Source organism: Nansenia antarctica, assembly GCF_963989245.1.
Source record: "Nansenia antarctica genome assembly, chromosome: 3".
Taxonomy (NCBI): Eukaryota; Metazoa; Chordata; class Actinopteri; order Argentiniformes; family Microstomatidae; genus Nansenia; species Nansenia antarctica.
Window position 1 is genome coordinate 80,717,099 of NC_137688.1, and position 11,756 is coordinate 80,728,854.

General features: G+C 41.6%; 1 protein-coding gene across 1 annotated transcript; it reads left to right on the top strand.

The window, feature by feature from the left end:
• Window positions 1-2,361: 2,361 nt before the first annotated feature.
• On the top strand, window positions 2,362-9,984 carry LOC308154468 (T-cell differentiation antigen CD6-like; the record flags this gene model as incomplete). Its single annotated transcript, XM_080527628.1, has 8 exons — window positions 2,362-2,596; window positions 3,343-3,657; window positions 4,834-5,145; window positions 5,517-5,672; window positions 6,386-6,502; window positions 6,751-6,873; window positions 8,965-9,057; window positions 9,839-9,984. The coding sequence occupies 8 exons, from the start codon at window positions 2,362-2,364 to the stop codon at window positions 9,982-9,984; spliced, it is 1,497 nt and encodes a 498-aa protein (XP_080383754.1).
• Between the last annotated feature and the right edge of the window lie 1,772 nt (window positions 9,985-11,756).

Genomic DNA, 11,756 nt, shown 5'->3' on the forward strand with positions numbered 1-11,756 from the left:
AGATTCCTCATCAAGTATTCATGGTCATTCTAGGCATTATGCTAACACAGGCAGGCTAAAGGCTAACTTTAACTCAAAATGTCCACCCTGTTAGTGTCCACCCTGTTAGTGTCCACCCTGTTATATGTCCACTCTGTTCTGGAGACACTCGCCCTATTCAACTACAGAGGGTATTCTAAATAAAATAAAATGTAGGTGCCTGAGCTCGACCACTATGTTTTTCAGCAAGCTAGATATGTCCTTTATATAATAGAACATTAAAATGTAGATAAATCAAAAATTTATTTTTCACAAGTTATGAAGTCCAAATGGCACCGTATAAAACATTTTACCCAATTTCTTGAGTTCCATGCATGTGCGTAACACTCCATTCTATCACCGATTTGCTTCTACTGTACCTTGTGAGCCCAGGTTACCCATCATGTGATACTGTGAAGGAAGTGTGATTTGTTTGCCAGCGGAACGAATGAGGAACTGCACATCGTGCAGGCACATACATAAGGCAGCAAAGGATGCCATTTTAGACAGTTAGAGCTTAGTTCATTTTAGACAGTTAGAGCGTAGTTCAGTTAGAGTTTAGTTCATTTAGAGTTTAGTTCAGTTACAGCTTAGTTCAGTTAGAGTTTAGTTCAGTTAGAGCTTAGTTCAGTTAGAGTTTAGTTCAGTTAGTGCTTAGTTCAGTTAGAGTTTAGTTCAGTTAGAGCGTAGTTCAGTTAGAGCTTAGTTCAGTTAGAGTTTAGTTCAGTTAGAGTTAGTTCAGTTAAAGCTCAGTTCAGACAGTTAGAGCTTAGTTCAGAAGATCAGAAGAGGACATTAGACTTTCTTTTTGATTGATTCTAGTTACAGTAGTGTCTGGATTAGACAACATGAAGTTGGTGAATATGAATATAATCTTCCACGTACTCTATCTCTGTCAAGGTACTGTAATGTGCTGTTCTGCACTTTATCCTAAATGACTTTTACATTGTCTTTAACGTACTTATCAACCTGAAATGTCTATCAAAGCTAATATGAAAATAAGTTTGTTAATTTCTTGGCAGCTAATAAATGTAGCTTTGAGTAGATTTAGTTTGACCTTTTTCATGTATGTACTGTATGTATACTAATAGCTATCCTAATAGCAAACATATTTATTTCATATTTATTATTATAATAGATTGAATAATTTGGTTTCAAAGAAAGAGTTATGCTGTTAGAAAATGTACTTACTTACTTATACTTAGAACATGGATGTTCAGCTTAACATTTGTAGATTCTTGATTGGAGGTCTTTAAAAAAAAGAAAGAAAGAATTGATGAACTGGATATAGATGTATACATTCTACAGGTGGTAGTAAAGTTACCACATTTGACACCAACTCACATCCTGAATACCAATAAAGGAGGATGCTTGGTCAAGTGGTTAGTTTGAAAGTCTTGCTTGTGGGAGGTCCTACAGTATGTGGTCAACAGCACTGACAACAGTTTTGACACAGTTATTCAATTGACATGAAGGATTTGAAGTTATGTGTCATGTTTCCTTGAGATTGATCAGAAAATACATCAACATTCTTTTTCAGCTCATCAAAATGTCTCCTCTCAAACTGGAACGAATACATCCCAGCCGGATGGAATTGAGCATGACGAAAAGCAAAGTGAGTCACACACACGCACACACACGCACGCACGCACGCACGCACGCACGCACGCACACACACACACACACACACACACACACACACACACACACACACACACACAACCTTATATCCACAATGGACCACGTTGAGTTTAATTTCACTCTCTTAGTGCATACAAACCTCTATCAAACCCTGACATGCTCAGGTATTGTGACCACTGAATTATTCTGCTTCTCACAGCATTAACCAACCTGCATTTGGTGCAGAACTTGAAACCTTGAACTTGGTTAAACCTCACAACCTGTCCTCCATATCTGCATTCTTTTTCTCATTGTGTCACAGGATGTGGAGGCGGCTCGGGGTGCGATTCTGCAGGTGCAACCATGAGAGAGATCAAGCTAGATAGCTTTGTAATAACACTGCTCTATGTGCCAAAACAAGAAAAACAACCTTTTTCATAACCCAATTAATTTTTTCCTTCTTCTCTTCTTTTTGTCTATCTATTGAAGTCTAATGACTAACATCCTGTGTGATTTTGGAACAATTAGATACAATATGGAACCACAGCCATACTGTGGCTGGGTCTCTGTCCCATTATCCTACAAGTTATAGTGATATTATTTATTGATATCAAAACACCCCCAACGAAGTAATAATTATTATTAATCATTTCAAATTTGATCCCATTCTCAGTAGAGCTCAACATAACCCAACAACCCCAGGGCTGCTCCTGGCAGCTGAGGATGTCTGTGAACAAGACCTGGACCTCCGTCCCCCTCGCTGCGGAGCTGAGGGATGAGGTGGCCCACCGGATCTGTCAAGACCAGGGCTGTGGAGGAGTCTACTACCTGAACCAGACCGACGCACCACGGGACAGCCCCTGCCGAACAGGCTGCTCATACAGCCACCACCGTCTGCACAACTGCACAGAGGATGTAGGGCAGAGTAACTGCACGGTCCTGTCTCACGTCACATGTGGTAAGACTTCCTAACAGTGCAGTACATCACTTGGTTCTTGTTTCCGCAATATCAGTTGCCGATGCCAAAGTCAAATGACCCTTATTTGATTGACTATACTCATGTCACTTTCTACAAATATAGTACATAGTACAGTATGGTAGTAAGGTTACCACCCTCCAGCACTACATCTCCTGAGACACCTGATTTTCCCCTATACTGTGCCTCCTAAGACTCTACTGCCCCCCTTGTACTGTCTCTTCAGTGTCCCCCTTGTACTGTCTCTCCAGTGTCTATTAAAAAAAAAAAAAAACGTTTTCACGATGACTGCCAGTGGCCCCTGGCCTGAGCTAGATTACGCCTCCTGCTAGAACTGGTGAATTGATTATTCACTTCCTTAGTCAAATGTATTGATAGTAAGTCGCTTTGGAATAAGGCGTCTGCTAAATGCCAAAAATGTAACCCAAATTATCAATATGTAATTACGTAGATGCATTGAAACAACTACCTGTTGCTCAATAAGCAGGTGGTAGAACAGGCCACAAGTAAACTACTTTTGAAACCCGTGAACCTGTACCTGTGTGCATCTGTGTCTAACCTGTACCTGTGTGTATCTGTGTCTAAGTGTCGTCTTTGAGTGTCTAGAAAAGCGCTATATAAGTCTAATGTATTATTATTATTATTGTTATTATTATTATTATTATTGTTATTATTATTATTATTATTATTATTATTATTATTATTATTATTATTATCTGTGGCGGCAGGGCACCATGCTGTGCGGCTGGAGGGAGGCGGGCACCGTTGCGCTGGGCGCGTGGAGCTGTGGAGGCAGGGCCGGTGGGGCACGGTCTGTGACGACCAGTGGGAGGTGAGGGATGCTGACGTGGTGTGTGCCCAGCTGGGCTGCGGATACGCCCTCAATGTGTCAGGGCAGGGCGGGCCCTTCCCTCAGGGCAGCGGGCCCATCTACCTGGACGAGCTGAACTGTACGGGCGCGGAGAGGAGCCTGTGGGAGTGCCCGGCCCTGGGGGAGGGCCATGACTGTGGGCACAAGGAGGACGCCGGGGTGGTGTGCTCAGGTAAACATAAAGAACATTTCTAATGGGTAGGTATGGTAGAGCATAAAGAACATTTCTAATGGGGAGGTATGGTAGAACATAAAGAACATTTCTAATGGGTAGGTATGGTAGAACATAAAGAATGTTTCTAATGGGTAGGTATGGTAGAACATAAAGAACGTTTCTAATGGTTAGGTATGGTAGAACATAAAGAACATTTCTAACAGAGAACAGGTGTTGTATAACTTGATTGAGATGTTGGTTAAAAAGGTGATCACCACCAGGTCAGATCACACATCAAGTTCTACACTTTGATCGCTGCTTTTATGATATGATTATATATATTGGTTATATGGTTATATTGGTTATATGGTTATATGGTTATATTGGTTATATATATTGGTTATATGGTTATATGGTTATATTGGTTATATATATTGGTTATATGGTTATATTGGTTATATATACTGTATATATATTGGTTATATGGTTATATATGGTTATATATTGGTTATATGGTTATATATGGTTATATATAAGGTTATATATATTGGTTATATGGTTATATTGGTTATATTGGTTATATATATAGTGGTTATATGGTTATATATATATTGGTTATATGGTTATATTGGTTATATGGTTATATATAGGTTATATGGTTATATTGGTTATATATTGGTTATATGGTTATATGGTTATATTGGTTATATATATTGGTTATATGGTTATAAATATTGGTTATATGGTTATATATATTGGTTATATGGTTATATTGGTTATATGGTTATATATGGTTATATATATATTGGTTATATATATTGGTTATGGTTATATTGGTTATATGGTTATATTGGTTATATGGTTATATTGGTTATATGGTTATATTGGTTATATGGTTATATTAGTTATATATATATATATATATATATTGGTTATATGGTTATATTGGTTGTATATATATTGGTTTTGTATTTGTTTTTGTTTTTGTTTGTTAGTTTTGTTTTTTACCATTTTTATATTTTATATTCTATTTTATGCACTTTGAGATTATTTTTGTATACTGAAAAGCACTTTATAAATGTAATCAATTATAATAATAATTCATATTATAATTCTGGTCCAGTGCACACATTAATCATTGGCTAAATAATGTCTACTATATTGTTACTCTGCACCTCTCCCATCCTTCTACAGAGATGAGGGCAGTGAGGCTGGCGGGGGGGCTGGACCGCTGCTCTGGTAAAGTGGAGGTCCATCGTAACGGAACGTGGGGGTCAGTGTGCAACGACTGCTGGGGGAAGGAGGAGGCTGCCATGGTGTGTTCAATGCTGGGCTGTGGGGACCCACTTACCTTCATTGGATTTCCTTTCACTCACAACATTGGAACAACACAGTGGTATTACAGGTGTAGAAGAGAACACACAGACCTGTGGCAATGTGAAGAATACGCCAACCAAAAGTTATTCTGCACCGGCTCTAAAGCAGCAGCCGGACTCATTTGTAAAGGTAAGTGACTGAGTTAGTGTATGAACTCCTGCATGACGATAATAGCAAATACATTGTTTATGTGTAGAATACATTTTTTAAAACCATGTTTGATTAAAGGTTTGTTCAAACCTTTCCAACATTTGAAAATAACTTTAAATTCTGAACCACACGTTGACATTTTATACTTTAATAACAATATTTGATTCATGCCATCCTCTCTTGCACAGGATCACTGGGGCTGGTTGGAACAGGGCCAGATCCCGCGCCTGAGAGCACGACCACAAGTAAACCTTTCAGTTTCGTTTTTTCTTCTTTATTCATTTGGACAAACCTTTGTGACCTTTGAGAGTATGAAGGTTAAGATTATATTCCTGTTGTTTCCCATCTAGCACCGAGAACCACCACAGCCAGTCTCACCACACCAAGCGACAGCTTCCTTTTCTCCATGTCTGCAGAGCAGCTGGTGTGCATCGCCCTGTCGCTCATCCTCCTCATCGCTCTGGTCACCAACGCTCTGCTCTGCTGCCACCACAGGAGGAGCGATGGTCGGTTCCCCAACTACCTCACAACACCTTTGTCTCAACTACCTCACACCTCAGTCTCAACTACCTCACACCTCAGTTTCAACTACCTCACACCTCAGTTTCAACTACCTCACACCTCAGTCTCAACTACCACACACCTCAGTCACAACTACCTCACACCTCAGTCTCAACTACCACACACCTCAGTCTCAACTACCTCACACCTCAGTCTCAACTACCTCACACCTCAGTCTCAACTACCACACACCTCAGTCACAACTACCTCACACCTCAGTCACAACTACCTCACACCTCAGTCTCAACTACCTCACACCTCAGTCTCAACTACCACACACCTCAGTCTCAACTACCTCACACCTCAGTCACAACTACCTCACACCTCAGTCTCAACTACCACACACCTCAGTCTCAACTACCTCACACCTCAGTCACAACTACCTCACACCTCAGTCTCAACTACCACACACCTCAGTCTCAACTACCTCACACCTCAATCTCAACTACCTCACACCTCAGTCTCAACTACCACACACCTCAGTCTCAACTACCTCACACCTCAGTCTCAACTACCACACACCTCAGTCTCAACTACCTCACACCTCAGTCTCAACTACCTCACACCTCAGTCACAACTACCACTACCATTCAAAACAGTTTGGGATTTTATACAACTTAGCGCTAATGTTCTATCGATGCCTTTCTAATGTCCACAGCACTCTTAGTTCAGCAGAGACATGCCAGCCTGCAGGCGCCTAATGATCGTCATGACAACAACTACCGTGACTCTGCTGATCTCCTCAAGTTCAGCAACGGCCCCACAGAGAACGATGGTGAGGGTGTCACAGAGTAGCAAGGCTCTTTGGTCCTGCACTCCCCTATGCAGAGCTACCACTTTACCTCAGTATACTGTATGTTTACTACTGTCTTTCTATGTTTACATGTCTTTTTTTTTAAGCAAATTCAAGATATTAGTATTATCCTGTTGATACTGATCATCTGTTTTGATTTGTATGGAATCGAAGACGGTGATATCTGTTATATAGTATATATCTTTATTCTGTTTTTTTGTTTTCCAAAGTCCCGTCAAATCCCAGGTACCAGTGGACCCAGATGAGTGGTGTTGACAGCTCCTCTGTGGATACGGACTATGAACATTACGATCCAACTGACCAGTCAGCTGTCCCCTTGTCCACCTTTCGCAGTAAGAGTCCTTTCTATTCTCTTTTATCCTAAGAGTCATTTACTCTTTACACTGCCTGGTTGTCCAATCACAATCTGTTTGTGCAATCACACATTTGGCATGACAAAGACAGTAGGAGTTGGCTAATAGCTTAAACACATCTATTGTGACCAGGCTACTCTTTATATACCTTTTCAGTGTCATTTACTGTTAAACATACTTCACTTTAGCTAAAGATTGTCATCCAGATTTGAAATTCAGTTATGTTGATATGCAGTGAGCTCATAATGTAACCAAAACTTTTGGAGTTATTTCCTGACGACACATATCTGCCTAATCAATATTATCATGCCCTAACCCTAACACATATCTGCCTAATCAATATTATCATGCCCTAACCCTAACTAACACATATCTGCCTAATCAATATTATCATGCCCTAACCCTAACTAACACATATCTGCCTAATCAATATTATCATGCCCTAACCCTAACCCTAACACATATCTGCTTAATCAATATTATCATACCCTAACCCTAACACATATCTGCCTAATCAATATTATCATGCCCTAACCCTAACCCTAACACATATCTGCTTAATCAATATTATCATACCCTAACCCTAACACATATCTGCCTAATCAATATTATCATGCCCTAACCCTAACTCTAACACATATCTGCCTAATCAATATTATCATACCCTAACCCTAACACATATCTGCCTAATCAATATTATCTTAACTCTTAATTTGACCTCAGATTCCCTGCGACACCGACAAGACAGCAGGAACCCCTTTGTGAGAGCTTCAGCTCTAGACTGCCTGTCTGAGGAGGGTGAGGCCATGTTTGGTGTGTTGCTATACTAACATAATACAAATCCCACCGTCTCTCCTGTCTTTAGATACTGAACAAATGTATATTTGATCTCAGAGAAAACTAAAAACGTGTACTGTTTCAGCCTGCGATCCAAGCAACGTGATGTCTGAAGAACATGTAAACCACTTGAGCCTTCTCCCCAGAGAGGACTGTTGCAAAGTTCCAGAAGACAACTCTGACACTGCAAGTGGTGAGGGTGACAGTTTGAACCGGCGGAGGCTGGTGGAGGTAGAAATCGGAGGACGGGGCTCATTGTAATGTCTGGAACAGAATGAGGGATTATATCAAACACGTGTGTTTTGACCGCTCAGTGACTCGAGGATTACGTTAACGATTCTTGGGTCACTCCCCCTCAAGCATCCAAAGGCGTTAGATTGGTGCGAGCAGGGCTGGAGACTCCACCAGCGGAGGCAGACACCGGAGGACTCATTGTCATGCACAATGATACAATGAGCCCATCCTCCCATTCCCACCTCCACCAGCCTCCTCTGGAGGTTTCCACCATCATTTGCTTACACCAGTCCATTCCTTTTATATCCATGAGTCGGAGTATATGTGACACGTTCTAATGCTTTGGTCCTCATGTCGGGATCCGATGTAATGATCAGACTTTTCTTTTTCGAAATGTGAATACATTTCCGCATTGTTGAAAATCAACGATTCATCGCCAGTCAACTAACACAGCTTGTTTTGTGAGCCTGCTAACAATGTAAAGTAGTGTTATAGTTAACTAGGTAGCAGTGGGGATTACACACAGAATCCATTGCGCTGCAGTATTTGGGCTTGACTAGAGAGTGTGTGTTGCGATTCTCAACAACGTTGAAACGTAGTTCTGTGTCTCAAAAGAAAAGTCTGAACATTTTGATTGGTTGCATTAGAACGTGTCACATATGAGTGCACACTTCGGGAGAAGGGTAGAGAATCGTACCACGGTCACGGTTTTGATTGGTTGGCTGTGTTCCCGTAGACTCCTTTGAATCGTCCAGCACCTCCTCTGGGGAATGCTATGAAAACACAGGAAGAGCTGTGGAGAGTTTGCCGCAACCAGGTAACACAAACACGCCGTTGTGCAAACTCTGCCATAACTCCAAACTGACGACACTATATTTCCACTCCTTGTTTTCCATTGTCTTCTAACCAATCTGATCTATTCTGTTTAGAAGTTTATTTCTATTCAAATTACTTGTTCTTCTCCATCAGACGAAACTGACCCGTGGCCGTCTCCCCCAGATTCCCATAATGCAGCAGGTCATCTACAGCTCCCGGGGAACCAGGACAACACCCACTCTGACGTCCACCCTGACGTCCACTCACGTGACCACGGTATGTTAGTACTGCTATTGATCTACCAGGCCTTCGCAGGGTGACGGTGGAGGAGCTCATAGAAATGCATGGAATGAGGAACAGTGTTGATGTTGATACCATTCCTCATACCATTCCATGCATTAACAATGATAATAATAATAATAATAATAATAATAATGATAATAATAACCTTTATTTGTATAGCACTTTTCCTGCAAATGTTGCAGCTCAAAGTGCTTTAATCATTATATAAGGGTTAGGGTTAGGGTTATCATCATTTTATTTTCATTAAATTATTTAGTCATTTAAAGGCAATATTAAAAAGATGGGTTTTTAGTCTTGACTTGAACATAATTGCTGAAGTTGCATCCATAAAATGAGAATGCAGCCTCACCAAATCTCTTCTTTTGTACATGTGGTACACAGAGAAAACCAGCGTCAGAAGACCTGAGAGCTCTATTGGGCTGATAATGCTAGCAAAAGGTCTTTAACATATTCTGGTGCTGTGCCAGTGAGAGCTTTATAAACAAGCAGAAGATGTTAAGACCACCTCCGATTTCTACCTCCACCAGCCTCCCCTGCATGGGGACTGATGCTGGGGTCTATTAATTTTCAACCCTGTTCCTAAAGTGTGCACTATATGCATTCCCCCACAGCATAGTTTTGGGGTGCGCATTCAGATCCATGTAAAGGTGTGCACAGGCACACACTTCAGGGAAAGGTGTTGGGAGAATTGGGGCCCCGACATAAGAAATGCTAATAATGTTAATTGATCAATGTTGATCAGTATTCCCATCAGTTCCCGCTCCTGGTGAAAGCGATGATGAGGATGTGGCGCTGTCCTCCCCGCTGAGCCCTGAGCCCACCCGGGTCTCCTCAGACGAGGACTACGATGACATCGCTAACTACCTGGAGGCGCGGCCAGGCGGAACGCTCCTGGAGTGAGAGGGCCAGACTCGTCTGTGACGAGTCCAGCTGCTATTGATGGCGTTGCTAGCCTACATCTTGTATCATCATCATCATCATCGTCATCACCATCATCACCAGCATCATCATCGTCATCATCATCATCATCATCATCATCACCATCGTCACCAACGTCACCATCCTCATCATCATCATCATCATCACCATCATCATCATCATCGTCACCATCATCATCATCATCGTCATCATCGTCATCATCATCATCATCATCATCATCATCACCATCGTTACCATCGTTATCATCGTCATTATCACCATCATCATCTGACCTCCTGGAAGGCTGATCTGGGAGGCTGATCTGGGAGGCTGATCTGGAAGGCTGATCTGGAAGGCTGACCTCCTGGAAGGCTGATCTGGAAGGCTGATCTGGAAGGCTGACCTCCTGGAAGGCTGATCTGGAAGGCTGATCTGGAAGGCTGATCTGGGAGGCTGATCTGGAAGGCTGATCTGGAAGGCTGATCTGGAAGGCTGATCTGGAAGGCTGATCTGGGAGGCTGATCTGGGAGGCTGATCTGGGAGGCTGACCTCCTGGAAGGCTGACCTCCTGGAAGGCTGACCTCCTGAAAGGCTGCTTTCTCTCCATCAAACATTTGCATCCTGAGCACTTGCTGTCGTACCCCCTGAGAGATTTCTACCTCCTGAGAGATTTCTACCTCCTGTTCTACCTCCTGTTCTACCTCCTGTTCTATCTCCTGTTCTACCAGTCCTGCTCCATGTGACAGGCCCCAGTCTTTTACAACCTGTCCTCCTGACAACCCCACCCCACTGTTCACTGCTTTTGAAAATCTATATCTCTGATTCTTCTTCTTATTGTTTTTCACCGTTAGGTGTACTGAAAATCCAAATTAGCTGTTAATGTGCTGGTGTGATGTTTACAATTTTGGGTTCTGACATTTTATGTGTATAATAGGTCCTGTGAAATAAAAATACAGAAACAACAAAACTCTGTGAAATGCACTTTAGAGTTTAGTTCCAGTTTTCAGTGATCGTAAAAAAGGATCATTGATATGTTAGTAATGTATTTTGTTTGTATTGTATACAGTATAATACATATCATATGTATTTGTATACTACTATATTATTTTGGTGCGATAATACAAATGATCATTGATAAGGTGATGTGGTATGTGGTATAAAGTATACAATGCTGTTTGAAATAAAGAACTATCAAAGCACATATATATAGGGCTCAGTGCACCGACAGTACTTCCAGAACAAACCTTAACATCAGTGCAATGGCAATATCAAATTCAACCACACTGTGGCACTGCAAGCTGACATTTGACCAGTGCTTCTTAAAATCTGAAAGTCTTCTCATGAAAGTAAGTAATGGAAATAGCTTGTGACACCATAAAGCCAGAAACATTATAAAATACTGACGTTTTCCTGAGTCTAATGACATGTGACATGTATCTATTCATAGTTAGCCGGGGAGGGATAATCACATGCACTGTGAAAACCTTTGAAACAGGAACTGAACGGTGGCTCAGCCCTGGTCTGGAGCCAAAACAAACCATCACTGTAGCTCCCAACCAACCTTGGCATAGACCGTTCTTGGTCCATTACATCTCAAACAGCTGCAACGTATCAAACCAGCGTCTGGTTGGCTACCAAATGGTCCGATGCAATGACATAGGGCCCGGTTTGGAGGAAATGACAACAAACTATTGAAATGGCACCCTTAGAACAAAGGGATCTCCATACGAGGTGTGTGGTAGTGATTCCAAAGC